A 24481-nucleotide genomic window follows, 5' to 3' on the forward strand; every position below is an offset into this window, starting at 1 on the left:
CCGGCGACCGTGTTTGGGTCTGGACTCCGATACGCCGACGAGGACTTAGCGAGAAACTGTTGCGTCGCTATTTCGGACCATATAAGATAATCCGACGTATTGACGCACTGGACTATGAGGTCGTGCCAGACGGCATTTCGCAATCACAGCGGCGCCGGGCACGACCTGAAGTCATCCATGTGGTGCGTCTTAAACCTTTCTACGCCCGCTGACGACGTTAGGTACTTTGTTACTTTGTTATTGTTTTTTTGTTGTTTATAACGCATTGTTTTGTTTTCGCTTTCGTGCTTGTAGCATCGGGACGATGCTTTTTAAGGGGAGGGTATTGACACGTATACATGTTTATCTTTCACCGGTGGCCGCTTTCCACCGGCTAAGAAATGTTAAACGTTATCGCTCGGCGCAGGACGCGCCTGTGTCGGAGGTTTCTAGAACGTTATCGATGCTTCTTTCCGTTGCCTGTTTTCACAGACGCTTATGTTATCTGATTGTGTGACCGACGCGAATTGTCTAGAACTTTCTGGAAGACACGCGGGCATCAGGGATTAATCTAGAACCTTCGATGACTCAGGTATAAAAGCCGACGCGTTTCGCCGCTGATCAGATTTTCGACGATCGCCGACTGTGTTCGCCGCTATCGTTGTGCTTTGAGTGTAGCTTGCTTTTGTGGGCACAGGTTCGCCCAATAAACAACCAGTTTCGTCATACAGTTTTGCGACTGTTTTCTTTACCGTCACTACTACGTGACAATATATATATATATATATATATATATATAGGTATATATACATACCTTCACGTCTGCAAAGTCTACTTCACTCTATGTGTGTGTGTGTGTGTGTGTGTGTGTGTGTGTGTATATATATATATATATATATATATATACATACCTTCACGTCTGCAAAGCTATCGCCTGCATGCATGCTAGAATCCTGCTTTCTTTCTGACATAATCTAATCAAGGTACCACTGGCACAATCATGACTCTTGTTCTTTATGAAAAATGCCTATGCAAGCTCACCTGCCATCTGGTCACGACTGCGTCTAAAAATTTTTGTTCTCGCCAGCAGTTTATCGTGTGTAGCAAAAGGGCATTAAGACTTAGATTGACTCCAACCAAATAAGAAAATTTATTAGCCCGATGTTTCGGAGCCAATTCGGCTCCTTCTTCAGTGGGTATTCTTCGGTGGTGGCAGTGTGCCGCTTTTAAAAGGTCCATCGTAAGAAAGGAGAGGAAGGGGGAGAGAGCGGAAGGTGGGGGGACACTTGACAGGGCACCTGTTTTTGACAGACGAAAGAGGTGATAGGTGGGGGGGGGCTGCGGCGTTGCTGGTCGACTGGGTGGACCGATGCTGGGGGCGCTTTACTTACAAGAATGCCGTTGACGAGGGGCGAGGGGGGGGGGGGAGGGGAAGGGGGACGAGATGTTTTGGTGTTGGTGACCTAGAGCGGGGGGGGGGGGGGTCCTTTCTTCCCTTCGTCGCGTCTGCAAGGCCATGAACATACAAAGAAGGAAGGATGCCCTTCACGCGGTTTATATTACCCGCCGTGTTCTGAATGTGCTAAGACTCCAGTAGTAGCCTTTTTCGCCAGTTTGTCTCTGTTTGAAGGATTTGGGTTTCTTGGAAAGAAATCTTGTGGTCGGCGTCTTCGGAATGTGCGGCGAAGGCGCTGCTGCGTATTCGGTTGAATGTTCTGACGTCCTTTTCATGTTGTCCGATTCTTTCTTTTAGATTTTTGGCTTCCCTGATGTACGTCGCCGGACAGTCGGCACAGCTGATTTTATAGACAACACCTTGAGCTTTTTCTTTTGGTGGACGGTCTTTTGGTTTAGGAATGAGGATATTCAAAGTGTTCATTGGTTTGTGCGCGACTTTGAGGCCTTCTTTTTTTAATATTCGGCTGAGAGCTTTGCTGGTACCTTTGACGTATGGGATGGACACTCGTTTCCGTGGTCGAGGGGAAGTCAACGGTTGGAGGTCTCGTAGTTTGTTTTTCCTTTTTTGTTGTCGGGTGGTTTTTCGAATGAATTCCGTTGTATAGCCATTCCTTTTGAGTTCATTGAGAACCCTTCTCCTTTTTTTCTTTTGATCTGATTCCAATGTGCAATGAGTTTAGGCTCTTTTCAATAAAGAATTTACGACGATGCCTCAACGATGAATTAATTTTTCCAACCAGACAGGCAATTCTGTCGAAATGTTTAGCTTCAAGCCAAAGAGCATGCGCTGCAGTGCAAGGGCAAATTAGACCCTTTTTCAGTCTTTATCGAAAGTTGATGCTCCCTTAGCCGGCCGTTCATTTATACAACGGCCTGTTTACCGATGTAAACCTTCTCACAGGACAGGGGGATTTCGTATACAACCCCAGCCGAGCATCCGACGAACTAAGAGGCGCGACGCTTTGTGCAGTCTGTCGGGATATGAGGGGATGCCAACGGCCCTCTGCCTCGACACACCGAGCCCCGCGATTGACGCATGCCTGGGCATCAACCGCGGTTCGGTACAAGCTCGAGGAAAGAAAAGACGACAACCACGTGTACACTCGGAAAGCATTTATTACGACTGCAACTAACACTTCGAGCAGGCCAGCTAGCTATAGTTGACATCGCTGAGGGTTCCCTCGAAGAGAATAATACACTAGGTAAAGAAGGACTTCCGACTTACCAACTGGGGAATACGGGGGGGGGGGGGGGGGGGGGGGGGGGGGCGCAGCGTTTGCCGCGGCAAGAACGCGGTTGACTAACCACGTGCGGGAATACAGGAGCGACGGCGGAGACTTCCGCCGTCGCCGCTTGCTGGAGACCAAAGAGACCCAGGCGATATCAGCGGGATCTCACGTGACCCACCCGGTGGCGCTGATAGCGCTTGCGATTCCCGCGCGCCGCCCGCGGAAGGAAAGTTTCCCCTCTCCCAACTCTCCCTGGCACGCATGCGCTTGACGCGACATTCACTGCCCATGCGGCTGTTATGGGACCCGAGGATTCCCACAAGTCTCACACGCTCCTTTCTCCAGAGGCAATCCGGGGGCGCAGTGAGGCCAACTTGCGTGGGGCAGAAAATACCACCGACACACCGTAGCGATTGGCTACATTCTTCAGGTTGTGACACCCTGTGAATATAGGCAACAACCGCTGGTCTGATATTTTTTTTTTTTTTTTTTGCCGACCGTGACCTTCCTGGGGTGCCTTCAAGCTCTGCAGGAGCTTCTCCGCCACACCAACCACGACTGAAATAGGGAAACCAGCTTTCAGCAACCTACCAACCTGATTGTTCAAGCTGTCATGTACTAGGTGAACACATGACTTCTCCAGGGCTCTCTTCAAACAGAACCTACCAATGTCCTGTTTTACCGTCTTGGAATGCACGGATTCATACAACAATAGTTCTTTTCGGCCTTGTGGCGAGTACATCCAGCACGTGTGATCTGGTGTTAAAGTCGGGTTAATATCTAAAAAAGGGAATCCTATTCTGGTCAGGTAATTTCTAGGTGAAGGTTAGACCCTTTCTAGTATAGTTTAAAGATAGCTAAAGTGTCTTGCACAGAATCCATGTGTGTCAAACTGGGTTGTTCTTTAAGAACTAGATAGTCATCTACGTATCGAAAACCTTGAGAACAATCTCGTCGTCAATGTAGCACACCAAATCTTGATTTAAAAAAAAAATTGAATTATGGGGGTTTATGTGCCAAAACCACCATCTGATTATGAGGCACATGAAATCACGATCAATGCTGGCCAAAAAAATATCAGCCAATACAGGTGCCACCCAAGAGCCAATGCATATACCCTAATCTGCACCCGTCCATGTGCTCTTCTTGTCCATGTTTGTATTGAGCAGCACCTTGCTTAATGATGTACGACCGACTCACCGAACAACATGCAGCATTGAAGGACTTTCTCTGGCAAAGTATTTCTCGACTTCAGACAAGAGTCGTTCAGGACTCCTTAAAAAAAGCATACTTTGCGTGTGTACCCCCCCCCCCCCTCTCGATTGCAAAATGTCTACCCCTCAAAAATTTCTGGGGAGAACCCTGCCAAGGTCAAAATAACTTTTATGTGCATTGAGCTAGTACTGCAGTTGGCTTGTGGTGTCTTGTGCCTAGAATAATTACACATGCAAGTGCGCAAATGTCCCCTGCTTGACACTCTTAATGCAGATACTACATTCCCCCCCTCATGAGTCTCATCATTCATTCTTACAGGCAACCTCAGGCAAAGGGCCAGCACACCCATGAGCTGTGCGCACAGTGAGGAATGCTGACCTTGGCAATGGTTCGAATGACGTGTCACATGCATCACCAAGATGGATTTGCACTTGGCCAGATAGTGGAAGACTGCACATGGCTGCATCCAACACTGTTTTCAAGTGAAGGCATAGTGTGAAATGGCTAATAGCTATATTTGCTTGAGGAAAAATGATTTATTACATCCATTGGTCGGAAAACTTTTCTTTGTTAAAATGAGGTAACATTCTATGGTGATGTTAAAGGGTATTTCATTTTGTTCAGTACAACACATACTTGTAGCCAGTAATGACGGTTGCAGACAACTAAGAGAACATTTACAGTCTCAGTAAGAACAGGCAAGTAGCTCACATGATGGCTGGAGGCCTGGATCTCCTTGATGACGGTGAGGGAGTCACTTTTGAGTGGGCATGAAATCACTAGAAATCCAACAAAGTCCAGGTTCCGCTCTACTGTATCCCGTGTAAGGTCTCGCACCTGAAATAAGGTCAAATATAAGTGCCAGCAGGTCACAACAGCTACGACTAGTTGGTCAGTCAATCATCATTTAATGGTAAGGTTTTACACTCCAAGGCGTTAGTGTAAGACGACTTTTCTCTGTGTGGTGTCCATATTGCGCACATATTTACATTGACTTCTAATGGTACTCTACTGTACCACTGAAAGTGGCTGATATTACTGCCCCAAGTTGCAAGACCTCAAAGTTAGACACCAGAAAAACACTGTTTTGAGTTTCAACTTCAAAACCTTGCAACTCGCATTCTAGGTAAGACAGAGCAATAAGGTTGGCCTTACGGCATTCCTTGAACCATACAGAAGCCATTGATACCCTATTTCGCGAAATCAAAAGGACACATTCTTTGCAAACCTTCGCATAAGATATTTAAAGGAGACTTGCATAAAATTAAAATCAAAGGAGATAAACAAAAATAGACCTCATATTTGAAATAAGCATATCAAATTACAAATATGTAGAAGTTTACAGCACCATAGCTCGATGATTAAAAATTTTTAAAAATTTTCGCTCAAAGGCCCACATCTCCCCTTAAAGACACCAGAAGAACAGCGTAAATACAATGCTCGATCATGTGTGGTGTTTGATACAGCTTTGCTGGACATTCACGTTCGCAGGGCAGGATGGCGGCCAATTTTTTCTTTTTACAACTCCAGCCCCACGGAAAATTCGATCGAGGGCAAATGCGCATTCTGCGTTCGTCCGTCACAAAGCACTTCATCATAAGTGCAGAAAATACTCGTGCAACCTTGACTCCGCGATGCTGTCAGTTTAAACTCTCTTCCGCAAGTTCATCAGTTCAGAATTAGTCCACACGCGAGCTTTCTCTGTTACTACCAGTACGTGCACATACAAACTTTTGCACTATGCATCTGCGATAGTTGACTGCTGATCGCCCACGAATCCCAATTCACACGGGCTGCCGTCAGTGGAGCCTGTGCGCATCATCTCGCACCAGATCTCTGTGTATTTGTCGACAGGTACGAACATATATCAAGGGCGAGCTTTCCACGACGGCATGCTGCCCGACACTGCCCCCGGCTAGGCCTAACCATGCAGTGCCGTCTCGTCGGGAGTCGGCAGCCAAAGTTGCTGCTTGGTGCAGAGTCAATGAAATAAATTCTTCAGAATGGTAGTACAACGCTTGGACAGTGAAGGAATTACCTCACCAATGCAAGTGCAGGCAGCCATCCCTTCGTATGCTTCCATTCTCGGACATACGGCTGCTAGGTGTACGTGTTTAGCACGTGCAGCCTTTGAAAAAGGTTGTTTTGGTTTAGCGTGGTACCACTTAAAATACAGATATTCACAACTCAGGCGACTTAAATTATAAGCAGTCTATGCCGTACGCTTCCAACGGCATTATGGCACATGCCCTGTGAAACTGATACCTGAAGATGCCTCCCGCAATAGGGTTGATGGCGATAACTGTGAGTGTGACGACGAACCCCAAGATTTGCCAGGACCGGAAGAGAAAACTGAGTGTGCACTGGCGTTTTTCCGTGACACGGGCACTGTGGGGAAGCTGCTGCGACGGGTGGCTACTGTCCTCCTCTTGTTCACATGCCATCTAGCGGCCAGAACACTGATCACACGATCGCGGTTTGGCGATGTACTGAACGTCAGCGCCAAAAGATTGTGTTTCCAGGAAATGGATTAACCAGCAAAAAAAGTGGAAATGCACTGGGTCACTTTGTGTTCTGAATCGCAAACGTTGGCGCTAGGAAATCGTAGAAAACAGGATCGTACCAATGAGGTTCTACTGGCACTTACCAATCAGCAATAAAATTCAGCTAGTAGTAGCACTCTGCAGCATTCGTCTTCTCTGCCCATGATGCGCGCAACATGTTGACTTCTGAGGAGACCAACTAGCCCATTAATTCAACTCCGGTTAATTCTATCTTTGGGCCAAATTGGTCCCAATCGAAGGTTCCGGCTGGTGCATATACATTTCTTTAAGCCAGAACTTTCATTATTTTGATCATAAATTGGCCCTAGTTGGATATTTCCAACTTCACCAGTTGGAACTAAGGCACACAAGTGCCTGAACTTAAGGGTGGCCTCAATCATTACTGCAAATGGCTGCAGCGTCTCACTTGGTAGCACTAAGGGACAGTGAATGCATCAAAGACACTTTATCTCCTGGCAAAAAAAAAAAAAAAAAAAATTTCCCCCTGGCTTTAGTAGATTTCAAAGAGAAAACCACAGCTCACAATGAATGATTACCATATTTGCCAGACTCATGTGCACATTTTTCTCAAGAAAATTGGTCCGTAAATCCCTGCGCATTACAAATGGATTCAAAATTTGAAACCAAGTTAGCAGTGTTTACATTAGCTTACCGTCAAAGCTGAAATCATCATTATTAAGCATGAGATCATGGCATCGAATCCTGGCCACAGCAGCCACATTTCGATGGGGGCGAAATGCAAAAACACCCGTGTACCGTGCATTGGGTAAATGTTAAAGAACCCCAGGTGGTCAAAATTAACCCGGAGTTCCCCACTACGGCGTGCGTCATAATCATGTCGTGGTTTTTGGCACGTAAAACCCCAAAATTTAATTTAACAAGTTAGTAGATGAACCAGCTTTTGCAAAGGATAGCAATAATGTGCCGCTTTTCAGAATTTACACTAAAATCTTGTTAATATTTATGCAGGAAAAAAGCAGGTGCACAGGTGTAAACGGGTGGGTATTTACAGAAAGTGTAATGGCGCCTAAGCAGCAGCCAATTTTTGTCGTCTCTTTCTCAAGACACCTTCTTCATTCTTTTCCCTGCAACATAACCCGCCGGGCGGGGTATCCCCGTACCAGTGCAGGTTATGGAGCATCACTTAAGGTGGGTACATAGGGCTCGAGTCTGGCAACGTGAACAACATCACTGCTGATGTCGGGAGACATTGAAGACTCGCCTGCCGGTGCAATCTTGTACGTCACGTCTGAGAGTTGCCACAAGATCTTGCACGGACCAGAGTAACAAGATAGCGAGTCTTTTGGGCAATTTGACACGATGTGAAGGTGTCCAGAGGAGCACAAGAGCACCAAGGGGAAAATGGGCTTCTCGGTGCCAACGATCGTAACGGCACTATTGGGAACCCTGCGAGGCAGTAAGGCAATCACGAGCAATTTGTCAGGAGTGGGCGGCCAGAGCAATAACATCACGGGCGTAAGTGGTTGGGGACTGCAATTTGGAGGGAAGTAATGTGTCTATGGGCAATGTAGGGTCGCACTCAAACAAGAGGTAGAACAGCGAGAATCCAGCAGTATCTTGACGAAACAAATTATAAGCAAAGTTGATGTATGGCAGAGCGACGTCCCAGTCCCGTTGATCTACGGAAACATACATGGAAAGCATTTCAGTTAGCGTATGGTTAAGGCGTAAGGTGAATTAATTCATTTGAGGATGGTACGCTGTAGCAACTTTGTGCTCGGTAGCACAGGAGCGGAGCAGATCATCGACAACCTTCGATCGAAACTAACGACCGCGATTCGTAAGTGACCAGTAAGGGGCGCCGTGGTGTAGAATTACATCATGCAGTAGAAAGTTGACGACATCTATAGCACAGCTAGTTGGAATTGCCCGCATGATGGCACATCTTGCTGCATAATCTGTTTCCACTGCAATACACTTGTTTCCTCGGGTGGAAATAGGGCAAGGGCCAAGCAGGTCAAGCCACACACAGAAAATGGCTCCGTGGGGACGTCAACAGGTTGAAGAGAACGAGCAGGAGGCAACGCAGGCGTCTTCCGGTGCTAACACAGATTGCAAGTAGCGACATAACGGCATATTGAGGGGTAAATGCCAGGCCAAAAGAAGCGGTGTCTCAGGCGGTTCCTCCAGCCGTGTCATGTAGCAGCTGGAGCACGACGAGTCGGAGGCGCCTTGGGATGAGCTCAGGACCACCAGGATGGATGCCGGAGGGAAGGGTCACTGGGCACGGAGGGCACCAATAAGGAGCAAGTCGGACAGCATGCAGATGTCTGAGTAATCATTTGTGACATCCAGCGGATCCACAGGATGGTGGGCAGTCAGCCTCTTGATGCAGATGATTTACGCATCATGGAGAAGGTGCATTCTTGCAGATATAATGCCCAACGAGCGCAGCGACCTGTTGGGTCCTTCAAAGATAAGAGCCAACAAAGGGTGTGGTGATCAGTTACGACACAGAAACTGCAATGGAACAGGTAGGGTCAAAATTTCACAACTGGCCACACAAAGCCCAAGGCATTCAGTGATGGATTAATTTCATTCGGGTGCACAAAGAAGGTGCCTGGCGTACGCAATGATGCAGTCTTGACCCCATTGGTGCTGGCCGAGAACGACACCAATGCCATGACCACTCGCGTTTGCACATAGGAGCCGAGAGGTCAAAATGAGACAGAATCGGCCAAGTTGTAAGCCGCTCAATAAGGTGAGAGAAGGTCATGGCTTGCAGTGGTCCCCCCCAAAAAAGGGGGCGGTAAAGGCGTTTATTGCACGCAAGCGTTAGGGCCGACCGTTGGATCAGTTCAGGGAACCGCGAGCGCGAGTCCGAGTGATGCACTGGAGAGACTGACCCACTAGACAGCGCTGGTAAGGATGCCCCACTGCATCATCCCTCTTCTTCACTACAGGGCATCCTTCTTGAGCATAATCCCAGAAATATGAGCATGAGCCCATAAAACTTTGGACATCTATTGCTGCACATGGAACAGGAGAATTACACACACCACTAACTTTCTCCTGGTCAGGCTGTATTCCCACAGCATTTATCAGATGTTCGAGCATAGTAATTTCGCGACCGCCGAAACAGCCCTTTGATGAGTTCCGCTGAAGTCCAGCACCATGAAAGCGGGAGAGGATGGTAGCGAGGCACTGAAGGTGACTTTTAAAGGTCGACGAAAACACAATCACATTGTCAAGATAACAAAGACATATTGACCACTTCAATCCGCACAGAAGAAAGTCCATCATGCGCTTGAATGTAGCTGGGGCATTGCATAAACCAAAGAGCATAACCTTGAATTAGTAAAGACCATCCGGTGCAATGAAGGCGGTCTTCTCACGGTCCATCGCATCTACACCAATCTGCCAATAGCCTGAACGGAGGTCAATTGATGAAAAATATTGTGATCCATGAAGACAGTCAAAGGCAGTGGGTACACATTTTTTTTTATCGTGTTAAGGTGACGGTAGTCAACGCTCAAGTGCCAAGAGTTGTCCTTTTTCTTTACGAAGACAACCGGGGATGCCCATGGACTACTCAATGGCTCACTAATGTCCTTGTCCATCATCTTGTCGACCTCTTTCTGTATGATGGCCTGCTCCGCTGCGTAGATGCAATAAGGTCGCCTATAAACGGGGCTGGCATCACCGGTGATGATGTGATAGTTGACTATAGATGTTCGAGAGGGCAGTCGTCCAAATCAAAAATACCTCTGTAAGAAATGGGAGGCACAACTCGCCAGCTCTGACCCCGAGGTGCAGCTAGCACTTCTGGGTCACGTAAGGCAGGCGGCAGAGGCCAGTGGAGCCCTGGACTTGGGGCCCCACCCATCGAGCTCATAACCTTTCACCCCAACCCCTTTTCAATAAAGTTATTCCTCCTCCTCCTCCTCCTCTGTAAGAAGAGAGAAGGCAACGAAGAGCTTCTGTTAGCTCAGATAGAAGATCAGGAGCAATAATTTTACAAATGTCGTCAGCAGGCGCAGAAGACGAAAGAGAGGACGGCAGGGGCCTGCTGGTGCTGGGGAGGGCTTCAGAGGTCAAGAAACTCTAAATCTGGAAAAGGCATGTGCCAGGGTAATGCTGTGGAGAAGCACGTGCATAGAAAAGCCAAAATTAAGGGTGGGTAGGCAAGCACAACTCTAGAGGATTCTATTATTTATTTATTGGCACCAGCATGCCCTATGGCATAAACTAAATTGAAAGATGTATGTCTGTTTCCTGGATCAAGTACAGGAGCGGCCGGTGCAAAGCTTCATACGTCCAGCCCATTAGGTCAGGTGATCGACATGGGTGGTAGCCAAGGCCGCGCAAGTGGCGGTTGCGGGCCTCGTCAAGGCCCGGACAGGTCCCCGGCAGATGATCCAGCATTGCCTCTGTGGCTGGGGCAGTGCAGAAGGGGTCGACCAGTGGGGCAGGTTGTACACCGGACGTCCAAGTGGTGGCAGGAGTGGCAGGAGTCAAGGCGGTGCCCACGCGGATCCTCCTGAGCGCAACCTCCTCTCGGTGAGTTAAGTGGCCAGGAAGGTCCGATCCACGCGGAGGGATTAAAAAATTTAATTAAATTATGGGGTTTTACGTGCCAAAACCACAATCTGATTATGAGGCACACCGTAGTGGGGGACTCCAGAAATTTGGACCACCTGGGGTTCTTTAACGTGCACCTAAATCTAAGTACACTGGTGTTTTCGCATTTCGCCCCCATCGAAATGAGGCCACCGTGGCTGGGATTTGATCCCGCGACCTCGTGCTCAACAGCCCAACACCATAGCCACTCAGCAACCACAGCGCATTCCACGCGGAGGGATGAGTGCATGCGTGGAGTGCCGGAGTGATTCATTGTGCAGGAGCAAGCTGTCCTTTGGGGACAGACGAAGTAGAGGCAGTGGGTTTTGGACTTCCACTGGATGGCAGGCGGCACCTGTGTCCATCCAGTTGGACAGGTGCAGACCGACGAGTCTACAGTGCCCGGACAGGACAGGTGCAGAATTCAACAAGGTGATGCACGTCTGATGCTACAGTGCAGTCCAGTTATAACAATATCGAGAAGACCGAAAAATCCTATCGTTATAACTGATCATCGCTATATCTGGAGTGCCGAAAAAAAAAGAAAAACATCCGAATACATCTTTGCAGTCCCGAAACCAAATTTGCCGCTTGCAATATAAATATCGATGTTGTAGAGAAGGCTGTGAAAAATAAAGCGTCTATTAATATCTCTAAATAGCGTATCGATAGTTAGGTGCTCTGAAAAAGAAATCTGCACTTGCTTTCGCAAAATTTTCAGATTCACAACCGCCGTGTGCATCGCATCCAGCTGCTGTGGAAACACTGGCAGCTATAATTTAGCGTGCATGAAATCAATAAGCAACTCGATCGACGACAGTGCACTTTGGGTGAACATCGGGGTCGGTGTCAAAGACGGGCCCTCGTCAATCTCGTCGTCACTGCCGCTGCTGTCGTCGCCTCGGTCCCACAACGCCACCGCCTGGCTCACGACAACGATCGCCGCATCAGAGATGTCTTCGCAGAACGAGGCAGCACTGTCTACTGTCTGCACTCGGAAACTCCTCCGTCAAAGCACCACCTGTTTTATCGTCAGTAGCGACATGCTCAAATGTCAGCAGACTCCACCGTGTTGGTTTCACCCGCGGGGGTTTCGTCCCACGCACGAAGCCCGCCTTTTCCGTTGATCGGCATGGCCACTGCTTCTAGCCTTCATGATCGTGGCGCTCCCGGTTTTCATAATCGTCGATATCATCTACTGCACGAGCTCGTATGTACTTCTTCGAGTATTGCAAAATTTGCAGCTGAGACACGCGCTTTGTCGGCCCACCTCCCACTACTTCCGCGGCACATTCCCGCGCTTGCTGAGAGAGGGAGATTGTAAAGGGAGCGCAGGCCAACGTTTATAGATACTTTTTCGGTTCCGTATCTCCGCGCCGCGCCCATGGAGAGAAGGCGGCCTGCCGCGATTCTCGCCACCGCGGCACTACGGTTACGGGTTGCGCTAGGAGAGCGAGCGTCGTCTGCTAGTGGGCAGCGTTCCACCGCGGCATCTCAGGTTCTCCCCAATTCTGGCTGTGTACTGCAAAACAAATAACTGTGTTGGGAAAGTTGCTCGGCATTTTTTGCGGCTATTCCAGTTCACGATTTATTTGAAACGTGCCGTATTGCGCAACGAGTAATGTGTACGCCCAGGGATTTTGAGCGGTGGGTAAAATATCAAGAATGACAGCGTTTTAAACGAACGTTCGCGCAGCAGTGGCTGTCAAGTGTGCACACGAATTCACCTGCCATGCCAATCGTGTGAATATATTGCAGCACGAATGGTATTTCCTTATAGCCGTGCGGAACAACTGTTTTCTTTATGATAGACATCCGCGTAGCTTAGTTTCTGAGCCTCAGGAGCTGGCTGCCCGCTTCAAGTTCCGCGACTGCGCAACTCGGAACCATCGAGTGCTACCTTGTATTCTTCCATCCGAAATTCTCCACGCTCATTCTACTTTAAAGAAATATTCGAGACTTTGAGTCCGAAAGCGATGACAAAGCAAACCAGCCCGGAACATCGGCGGCCGCAGCCCAGCACGCCCAACTGTAGCGCTTGCAGTTCAATTTTTGTAGCGGAATACCTGTTCAATGAAAAATTTTCATTTTTTCAGAGATAGTGCCTAATAGACGGCAATACATTTCGTATATATCATAATTTTCGTAACACTTTTTTCTTAGTAGATACCAAGCGTGTCTTTACAAACTTTGTTCAATTTCATCGCAAAATCTTGATTTTAACAATTTATATCTTTTTTATTACATATATCTCGTTCATAAAGCATTCATTTTGCTTTCTGTATTGCATTAAGTATTAAATATCCTTCAGAAAAAAACACCTGCTGTAACATAGAGAAAAGCACCCCCATGATGGGGAGATCCTAGCAGATCACGCCAGCACTCGGAACGCGAGAGGACAGTGTGCATCGCACCCACAGCAAATGGTACGCAAGATAGAAACCTCACTGAACATTGGGACTTTATACGGAAACTGGGCTTCTTTGGCACATGTCATCGCGCAATGATGGAGGAGACTTTTTCAACGCCAGCCTAGTGACGCTTTTGGTTATGCGTGCTGTACAGCACAACTGATCGGGCACAATATTTAAAGATTAGTTCTAACTCCCCTTTATTTGAATAAATTTCCAGCCCCTTTGGAGTTTCAATTAATGAGATTCTATTTTTAACAAGGTTTCACTGCAATTACGAACGCTCATTCGAAAGATAACTTATTTTACATGCTACACAAGTGGCAATCAGAGTCGAAGGAATTGCTCAAGTCTGCTGCCCTTTTTTGTGTGTTATAAAATCGAGTGCCCATCACAGTTGGGTGCACATTGCTTTCCATCATGAACCCTCAAAAACTAGATGCATGTTACATTCGATTAGATTAGCAGCACTAAATGAAGCAGTGGTATTTTCCTGCTTCTTTTTTTTTACCGGCTGGATTATTAAGCCCATTCCGGCATCCCTTCTAGATCACATCAACAGTTGTTGACTGTACAGCGCAGATCACTGTCTTATCCAGTGACCTTATCCAGATCACTGGATAAGACAGTGCACAGGATACCTGTCATTCAAATAGGCGGTTAAGCTGGATATTAAGTAAAGGAGAAAACACAAACGCCAATTGATAAATAATATTCAACAGGGACCGCCTAAAAGTCCAAATAATTGGTAGTTCGAAATATTGGGTTCTCCAGAAAACAAGGGACTATTCAACAAGTGGCCAAAAAAGTATGCTGTACTCTCGGATGACCACTTTTGAGGATACTTTAGCTTTCGTGTGACTAGCGCCAGACGCATCAGTGTCTTGAGCAAAAGCATCCTTGGCACTGTAAACACACGCTACAGTAAAACCTCATAAGTTGGATTTGACGGGACCAAAAAACAACACTTTTCAAATGTCCAAATTACCCAAATGTCAAATTATTGGGGGTATCAAGAAAACAAAGAAATGCCATTATTACGTCCACATGCGTTAATTTAGTAAGTGAATCAGCAAATACTGCTTCTACTTTGCACAAAAGGAGTGAGGAAGCTGCAATTCTCATCATCTCGTGACAGATTAGTACCAGCAACGGCGAAGGCTTTACGAGTTTTTTTGCAGCACTTGTCGCAGCAAGCGTCTTCATCTGACGCACTTTACCGCAACCACTGTAGAACATGGGTTCTCAAAGTGGCTTCCGCAGGCCCCTGCTCGGGGTTCCGCGAGCCACTGATAAATTTTCGCTGGTCCCGCTCTCGACAAGTGTCTAAAACGGCGAACACGAGGTGCGCTTGATCCAAAGAACCTCCATTACCCATGCCCTAGTGTCAAAAAGCACATCACAGTGCGCAACAGCAACGCGCGAACTGCACAATAAATACGCAAGCAGCTTGTAGCCACCCAACCTCTGAGAACGGGCAACGCGCCTAAGCTTTCGCACTTGAATCTCGGAGGCCGTAACTTACCACCATGCGCCTTTCTCCTATTTGTAGATAGGGTAGGTGCCGATACCGTGCGCACTGACCTATACGTTGGAGGAAAAATTTTTTTTAAATGCGGAGCACCGCAAATGCGCGCCGCAGAAGAGCAAGAACGGCGTAGCATCCAACCGAAACGAAGCGGCGCAGTCCGCATCGCCGTGGTCCTCAGCGGCAATCGTACGCGGCACGTGACTGACAGCAACGCCGAAGCGCTTCGTGTCTAATTGTGCCTTTAAAGCCTTTATTCTTGCGTTTATCGCCGCGCGTAACACCGCGTTGGCGGCTAGCCGCGTGCCTCCGTAAGTGCGTAGTCGCTATCTCTGATTGCGTCGATAACCACCGCAGTTTCGTCCGCAGCGGTTGCGGCAAATAGTAGTTTCGTTTTCACTCGATGCGCGCGTCAGCTGCGTGCCTTCACAACTGCGTAGTCGCCTCCCATGTCAGCGTCGATGGGCGTCTTGCGCTGGAGTTTGAGGTATAGTAGCGGCGCCTGGTGACGGCGAAAAACGTCATCTGGGTAGTACCAGCTTATGTAGTACTGAGCCGTGGCTGTGGCGAAGCACGTTTCGAGCCCGAATTTTGCGTCGATTCGCACTTTTTTCTGCCCTGTTTCGAGTGCGAAAAGGCTCGCCACTTCTCACAGACCACGCCGACCACGCTGCGAGCTGGCCGCAGCCTATAGTTTAACGAAAACGGACTCTACGTGTGCCGTGGGACGTAACGCTGGAAGCAGAAGACATCGGCGGCACCGATCCGGAGAGACCTAGCTCAGCCTCGAAAAAGCGTCACCGCCGTTACTGCTACGTCGTGGGCTGGCATGAACAAGAAGGTCTGAATCCCAACATCAGATTCTACCGTTTTCCTTCAAGGCCTCACGCTGCAGAGCGTCGGGCGCGCTGGATAACTTCACTACCCCACTACGAGCAACACAGGTTCGAGAGTTAAATGTGATCATCTTTGACCTCAAGCCAATACGTCAATGCAGCGCACCAAGGCAGTATTTATTACTGCACATCGATGTTCGAGCGCTGTCATTAAGAGCTACATCAAGCGAGCAGCGCGCGATTCCCACGTACGTATGTTACTGCGAGCTCATAAGAATTGCATCAGTTATTCATCAGTTGCTAAAGGGACAGATGACCGCTATAGTACAGCGCAGGCATAACTACTTGTCTAGCGGCATGCGGTCAACAAAGATTGCAGGAGTCCCGCCGTTTCGCGGCATGCTGAAAGACCGCTGCCGTCGCGACGCGTACTGCCGTGCGCTCGAGCTATTCCGTACACGTGACGTCTGCTTATCGCTGCTGTGCCTTCATTTATAGGCAAGCACTTCCTCGCGTTTGTGCGCCTGAATATAGCAGCGTGCAAACCTTACCTGAAGTTAAACCTTCGTACGCGACTCGCTTCACTTGCGATTGACACCGGGCTAAAACTTCGCCGTTTATTTCTTGAACGGCGTACACATATATGGCGCTGCATAATTTCTCGCCTTTACGCAGAGTGCCACCCCTGAAAAAATCTTCGGCGCCCGATATTCCCTGCAAGCCGTGGTACAACGCAACCGAAAGTGGCGGGTCCATTTTGTAAACGTGCTTTCCGAAGCAGACGACCGAGCTTGGTACTAGCCAGTTTCGGATTGAGGGCGCTTTTTCGCACCATTTTCGCAGCACCCCCTGGGCAACGCAGGAGCCCCATAGTGACCGCAGTTTCGTCCGCACTTCTTGCAGCGAAAGGTAGTTTCGTTTTCACTCGATGCGTCTGTCAGCCGCCTGACTTCTGAACCGTAAAGTGGCCGTCCATGATCGCGTCGATAGCGGTCGCGGTTTTGTCCACACTTCTTGCAGCGAACGGCAGTTTCGTTTTGACTTGGTGCGTGCGTCAGCCGCCTGCCTTCTGAACCGCAAGGTCGCCGTCCATGATCGTGTCGATATATAGCGGCCGTGGTTTCGTCGACAGCGGTTGCGGCAAGCAGTAGTTTCGCTTTTACTCAGTGCAAAGCTGTTGAAGATAAAAAGCACCGGCTACATCGCGATTGACGGACAATTTGTTGGCGAGCAGCTGAGTGGCGAAAAAATAATCGGGATGTGCGCCCGTTGGTGCAAAGCGCGTCTCAGATGAAAACACGCGCCGCGAAGGATGTCGCGAGGCCTTCGCCGCTGCTAGCGCTAATCAGTCATGAGATGAAGAGAATTTCAGCTTCCGCACTGGTCTTGTGCTAAATAGAAACAAGATTTGACGATTCATTGAGTAAATAAAAGAGTGTAGACGTAGTGCAGCATTTATTTGTTTTCTTGATACCCTCGACAATTCGGTTAAATCGGGGGGGGGGGTTCCTTGGCACTTTATGGAGCGTAGCATGGTTCCCTGGGATGAACGTACCTGAGAACCCCTGCTGTAGACGAAACCGCAGCCGCTATCGATTCAATCATGTATGGCAACTACGCAGCTTTGAAGGCACGCAACCAACATGCGCACCAAGTCCAAACGAAACTGCTGTTTGCCGCAACCACTGCGGACGAAAATGCGGCCAGAGCTGTTACGCTCTGGTCGCCCGTTCTTCGGTCAACTCCATCGACATCTTGGTAAGACGAACGCCGCTTCTTTCATCGCTTCAACTGCTGCGCGCGCTTACACTTGTGGTCTGCCCCTAACTTGCACGGTGTTGATAGTGTTGGAGCTTTTAGTGTATTTGCATCTTGCTGTGAATTTTTCATTGAGTGTTTATTTTATGTTTCTTTTCACACTAGTTTAATTAAAAGTTTTGCGTGCATTTTGGAACGAATGGTTTTGTCCTTAATTGGGTTCTCGTAGGCTCCACCCAAGGCAACTGTCTGAAGAACCTGCATCGCAGAGCCGAACCCACAATCTGCGCATTATGCGTTCGCTGCACTGTCATTGGACCTTTCCAGAAATGCGTGCACACTCGCAGCGGCGGCCACAAGGCAGTATGGGAAGCCAGAGAGTCGGCCGCCATGGCCGCTGGAGACTCACCTGTTCGCCTGCTCTCTCTGCTGGTGGCTAGGCACAAGGCATTGTGGGAGAAGGGAGTGGCAGGCCGCGGACGGCTCGCACACTGCAGGCAAGGCGAATAGGCAAATCTGCTCTGACTTACCGTACTGCCTTGTGGCCACCACTGACAGTGCGTGCACATTTCTGGAAAGGTCGAATGTGCTACAGCGGCCGCTGCTCCCATGTGCAGCATTTGTTGATGAGAGTGAACATTCTCTTGATGTGTAAAAGCCTTCCTCTGCTTTTTCAAATTCCAGAAAGACCAGTTGAATACAGTGCACTGGCTGCCACCTACCTACACGCGTAAGTTCTTCCCAGGTTCCAGTTATTTCCACTCCTCGATAGAGCCCCAAGCCAGTACTGCCTTCATAACGGCAAGCTTCTGGTCCATCTATACTATTTTTCTTTTTTCCTTAACCTGGCCTACCCCGTTGAGGGTGGCGAAGCTACGCGTACACAAAAGAGATTGCCAATGAAAGCTGCCCTGACCTTTGTGGAAATGTTGGCAATATTCCTTGTTCGGCTACTCCTCACCATTTCAAGTTTCCATGTACATTTCAACTTTCGTCATGTTTGGATAAGTAAATGAGGTGCTTAGAAGTAGTTTTTAACTAATTTCACTTCTGTACAATAGGCCACTTAGTTTTAAAAAGTGCAACGCATTTGTGCCACTGACACAACATGGCATCTTCGAATAGAGGGACAGATATGTTCCACAGACCATCAAATGTTTCAATGCAAAATTATTCGTAACCACTCCCCTCCTAAAGCATGGTGGACAAGTGGCACAGCAAAGGCCATACACAAAAACTTTGTGTGCACTTTTCACAAGAGCGTCCAACATAAATGGCGTCAGTTGCCTTTTTGCATGTGCACGCTCTTGCACATGCATTCACAAGGGCAACTTTTGCAGACAAGCTATCGTCTCAAGGCACAAAAATAGGTGCGTATTCCAAGCTAGAGGTGTAAATCTAAGTACAGGAAAGAGAAATAACCAATTGCGCATAGTGGGAACATTTTTCTCATGAGCAATTGTGAAATCTAGCAAGCAGTCTCATGAAATCTAGCAAGCTTTCCAACAATGAAAACAATTCTTCCAGCTTTTGCACACTTGTCGCCACTTATTCCCAAAACTATTCTGCCATGAAGTGTTGAAACCTTTAGATAGGAGATAGTACCAAATAAATGACATAAATGCTGCTTTGCTGCTTAAAAGCGTTTTCGCACACATCACAAAGCGGGATGTCCCACTGTCCTACAAAGGGCGAACTACTAGACTGTTCACTAAATACATAGACGCATCCTACCCGCCTTTGAGTGCAGCTACCACCAATGGGAATCAAGCCTTGCACTCAACAGCAGAATGTGCCACGACAGCCGGCACTGTGCAAAACATGCAGAACTGTCCATCCAAGAGTACGCGCACAAAGCAAAATTAGGGCTTTAGAATACTGAATTGCAAACTGTTGTTTGCAAACTGCGGGCCAGTTACTGCATCAGATGTGAGCACCTCACCTGCTGATGACTCAATTGTCCCAACACACAGCGTCCCATGGCCAGCACTCGGGCACCACGGCGCGACATCCGCAGGTACACCTCGTCATAGTCCTCGGGAACACGGGCAAACTGCACAGAGGAGGCACAAGGCTCACGCCACAGCTGGGAAGCCAACTTCTAGGCGCCCTCTACACCCAACTCAAAAGGTTGGTGCGGAATTGTGGCCAAAGGGGAGCCCTCAAGTTCGTCACCTCATTTTCTAACCTTTACGTTTCCCGCTGTCGGCACATGCATAGCAATGCTTGTGGTGGAATTATTTTTCCAGTAAAGCAAAGTTGCAAGTGAGCATCTTTCCTGTAAACCTCTCTAGCTGCCCTTGCATACTACTTTAGCACTCCCCTTTGTGCAATATGTTAATAACATGTATGATAATATTCTTCGGCGAGACTGCTCCCACACAATTTCATACTGAACTGGGCAATTAATATTACAGATGATTATGACAACATTGCAGTCTGACATGGACAGGATTACTCAGTGATGCGAAACATGGCATATGGGCACTAAAGTAAAAAACAGTGCCATATAACATTTTTCTAAAAAATGAAAGAATCTGCCCCAGTAAAATCACCATAGTGCCACGTTGTAGTGTGTGGGGATGCGCGACTCTCACGCGTCCCCTGATGTTGTTTTCACCGCATGTCTCCTGTAGTCCGGCTTCTCCGCGTGGCTAAGCCCGGCAGCGGTCGTGGTGGTTGCGGCGCATTGCGGGAGATGGCGCGAGTGTCGCGATGCTAGCGCCGCCGAACGGCGGGGTGACTTGGGAGAGCAAGGTCGAGGGCGCTTCCTCTTTGGGTTGGGATCGGTGAGCAACGCGGACGTCCCGCGCGTGCGCCGATCCACGCTTCGCGAGACGTCTCGCGTGGCTCGGAGCGGGGCAACTTGGCACGCAGTAGTTGCTGGCCCGTGGACATGAACGGGGCTTCAATGGCCTTCAATATAACCCATACGGGTCATCGTGCAAGCAATCAGCGATGAGTCGCCCGTAGCAACATATTAGCAACAAGCTTTCTACGACAGTTTGCAGCCCATTATCACATCAGCCAGCGGCGACTTTTCGTCACGGCCACACTATCAGCCATACTGTCTAGCCTGTTAGGCCTAATCGGAGCTACATCGTCGGGTGGTGGCGATCAAAGTTATGGTTTCGTACTGAATCAATGCAGGGGCCGTATTCTGAAGCGCTCCACTTCGGTGATATTTCACTTTTCGCTTTCAGGTGCGCGTTGATTGGCTGGTTGAGCAAAACCGGAAAATAAGTCGCGCCACCTAATAGTTCCGGTATACGTCATTTTGACTTCACGGTGTCAGTGCGTGCTCCCGACATGTATTGAATAAACGAACATGCCTGTGTCGTACTGTGGCCGATACATTCGAAAACAACACACCTGAGCCGCTCTGCACTCGCATGGTGCGCCATCTCGGGTGTTTTGCGAAGCGTTCGAGAGTGCGTGTTGGTAGTGCATGCTGACGTCACGGGTAAGCAGTCGGTTGACTTATTGAACGCGGCTACCGCCTAAGCGAACTATCGCCGAAGTGAAACGTTTCAGAATACGGCCCCAGATCTATTCATTCCGGCCCCTCAATGCAGGCCACTCATTCTGAACGCCATGCATAGGCACACAATGCTCTCTTTTCATAGCTTTGAGCGAGCCGCCCCAGGACAAGCTTTGAAATTATGTGGCAGGCTCAATATAATCATGCCACTAGTGCACTGAACCCCGGCTGCATACGCATTTACGCGGATGGCAGATGGACGCGGACATAAAGAAAAGGGGGAGGGGCGTTGAGCGAACTTGCCGTAGGCCTCTCGCTGTGAGAACTCTTTAGCGTTAGTGCCGAACGTAGTCGACCTGTGCTGCGCTGATGACTGTGCGGAGTGGTGCCGTCACGTGATGCGCATTCTCCGCTTTTGTCCGTCGCGCAGAGTGGCTTTAACGAGCTGATAACCTACAGATATGAATAAATTAAAGGGTTTTACGTGCCAAAACCCCGCTTTGATTATGAGGCACGCCGTAGTGTGAGACTCCGGAATAATTTGGACCACCTGGGTTTCTTTAATGTGCACCTAAATCTAAGTATGAAGGTGTTTTCACGTTCTGCCCCCATTTAAATGTGGCCGCCGTGGCCTGGATTCGATCCCGCGACTTCGTGCTTAGCAGCCAAACACCATAGCCACTTAGCAACCACGGCAGGTACCTACAGAAATACTCGTCATAAAGATAGAAAAAGCCTCCTCTCCCTAGAAGAAAACTGGGAAGCAAGACTTTCTAAGCAATAGAAGATTGCCATTAAGCACAGTATGACCTACTATTAAACTGAAAACATCAGCAGTATTTTGGACAACATCGCTATTTCTTCAGCTTCTGAGGGGGAAAAAATATTCTATTCGACTGAAATGCTATTGATAAAAAAATGTTTTCCAGAACTTCATACACAAACTGAGTTATCATAAGTGTTCCCTTTAATAAGAGTTGTGGGGGTCTTCCCCAACCCGTAGCGCGTGTAATCGCAGCTACGTAGGGTTCGGGCGAATAAGGCAACAAGCGAGTCAATTCAACAACATTTATTGCTGTTGGCAATAAAACACTCTTGCAGAGGGAAGTCCGCTCTGTAAAATAAGTAATAAAATAGGCTTGCCTCGTCGCGTGTGGTAGTCACGCAAACGAGGTCACTCACGGCTTTCAGCAGGTAAAATCCGTCCGGGCAGTTAGGTCAAGCGAGGTCAGAGAGACCGGGGGTCTCTCGGTCGCGCTCTTTTATATCTTTTTACCTTTCCGCGAGGGGAGTGTCCTCCTCGCCCGCCAAATACTTTCCCTCTTCCCGCGCGGGCGCGCGCGTCGCGAGAGGCGAGCGAGAACCCGGAGAGGGCAAAGTGCATTTCTCCCGTGTCCGCCCGGCTCCCGCGGCGCACGTTGTGCGCGCACGAGATGCCCGCCCGTGCGCTCCGTTCGCAAGCGACGGGCGAGCGCCCGCGGGAGAAGGTGGCAGCGTGTGCTCCCCACATCCTCCCCCCCTTAAGAAGGCCCCCGTACGTTGAGGCTGGCCCCTAGGGACGTCCGTTTGCCTGGGTACCCGCCGAGGTTGGCGACCGAGGAAGCGTTGTGGTGATGTGGCCCTCAGCTGGCGGACACTTGATGCCGACTCGGAGGCGGCTGGTCAGCTGCACTGCTCGTGGTAGCGAGGCGGGAGGGATCGTTGTGGGGGCTCGAAGGTGGCTCTCAGTGCTGCGCCTTAGGTGTAGGCTGCGCTGGAGGGGGTGGTCGTCTGCCGGCCGCCGGCTAGCGGTTTGTGCGGCTCCAGGCCGGCGTAGCGCCGTCAGTACTGCAAGGGCGTCAGTTGTTCCAGCGCGTACTGCAGGCAATTCGCACGGCCGTATCTCGTCTTGCTCTGCTCCTGGAAATTATTAGCAAACTGCACGAAGCGGCACTGTGATCAGCAGCATAGTTGGCCGTATCCGGGAACCCCGTCGACGTCTGTTACGAAGGGAATGTTCGCAAGCATCATCACCAATTCGAGTCGCAGCACAAGATAATCACCGCACTGTCCCTCACAGCAGTCTTTGGTGAAACCGCACACCCACGCGTCGAACGTTCACTCCACATTACCGTCGTGGCCTCGACGACTCGTCGTGCATACTCGGTGCTCCGTGGTCACTAGACGTTCGCTTCCCCGGCAGGAATTACCAAGGTGCCAGCCCAGCGCGGCTGTATGCTCACGCGGTACGCAACGCCACCCGGACTTACGAATGTTCCTCGCAGTCGTCGGGTTGCGCAACTAGCAGTCAGATTACTTTCGCCTGCTATGCAAATTGTAGCGCGGCTGCGGGCTCGCCGTTCGTGTCTGACTGCTCTCTCCCACCGATCGCGGTTGAGGGAGGGCCTGATCGTCATCCCACTGCTCATCACGCGGCACGTAGCGTTTCAGGTCGCATACGTGTACCGGTCCGCCGATCGGCTTTCCTTTCTTGTTCTCGAGCCGGTAAACAAGCGAGGAAACCTTCTCTCGCACTTGATACGGCCCAGTCCACTTCAGCGCCAGCGAGGCAGCGAACTGTTTGCTAGCATCGCTGAGAACGTGCTGGCGTCGAAGCACCAGATCGCCCTCTTCGTAGTGGACGTTCCGATGCGAGCGGTCGTACTGCGCCTTCTGCTGTGCCCTTGCAGTGCGAAGATTACAGCGTGCTTTATGTAAAGCTTCCGTTATCTTGGCACGTAGATGCGTCGCGTATTCAGCTCGTGCTGACGGCGCGACTGGCATTCCGCTGCGATCCGCGAGAACCCTATCCATCGGATTCGGCAGCTCTCTCCCCAGGTTGAGAGAAGAAGGCGCATACCCAGTCGAGCGGTTCACTGTCGATCGCAATGCAAACCCGATCTCTGGAAGGTAGGTATCCCAGTCCTTATGCCTTTCAGAGAACGCGACAAGCATGTGCTTGATGTTGCGATTGACTCGTTCAGTGGGGTTCGACTGAGCATGGTAGGTTGTCGTTTTCTTTTGCTTAATGCCCAGTGCGGCGCATGAGTCAACGAACACCTTTGCAGTGAAGTAGGACGCATTGTCCGTTATCAACTGCTCCGGAAAACCAAACCTGGTGAAAACCTCCATCAACTTATCCATGATCACCCGTGCCGTCAGTTTTCGTAGGGGGAAAAGTTCTACCCATTTACTGAAGTGATCCGTGACCACCAGCAAGAATTTGTTCCTGCTCGGTTTTGTGGGATACGGTCCCATGACGTCACATGCCGCGATTTGCCAGGGAGTCTGGCTGTCGATAGGCTGCATGAAGCCGGGCGGTCGTCCGCCTCGGGGCTTGACGCTTTGGCACACATGACACGATCGCGCGTAGCGAATCACGTCCCATTTCATGCCTGGCCAGGTATCGAAGCGACACAACTTAACGTAAGTCTTGGGGCCGCTCGCGTGCCCAGCGATGCA

At 49.4% G+C, this 24481-nt stretch overlaps 1 protein-coding gene across 1 annotated transcript in view; it reads right to left on the reverse strand.

Moving 5' to 3' along the window:
• LOC119447187 (endoplasmic reticulum transmembrane helix translocase) overlaps window positions 1-24481 on the reverse strand; it is a 265907-nt gene that overhangs the window by 121503 nt on the left and 119923 nt on the right. The window contains exons 12-13 of the mRNA XM_049663732.1: window positions 19502-19612; window positions 4593-4718 (exon numbers count right to left, since the gene is read on the reverse strand). Of these exons, the coding sequence (XP_049519689.1) occupies window positions 4593-4718; window positions 19502-19612 (237 nt within the window). The remainder of the gene's footprint in view (window positions 1-4592; window positions 4719-19501; window positions 19613-24481) is intronic.

This window comes from Dermacentor silvarum, chromosome 1, assembly GCF_013339745.2.
Source record: "Dermacentor silvarum isolate Dsil-2018 chromosome 1, BIME_Dsil_1.4, whole genome shotgun sequence".
NCBI classification, from domain to species: Eukaryota; Metazoa; Arthropoda; class Arachnida; order Ixodida; family Ixodidae; genus Dermacentor; species Dermacentor silvarum.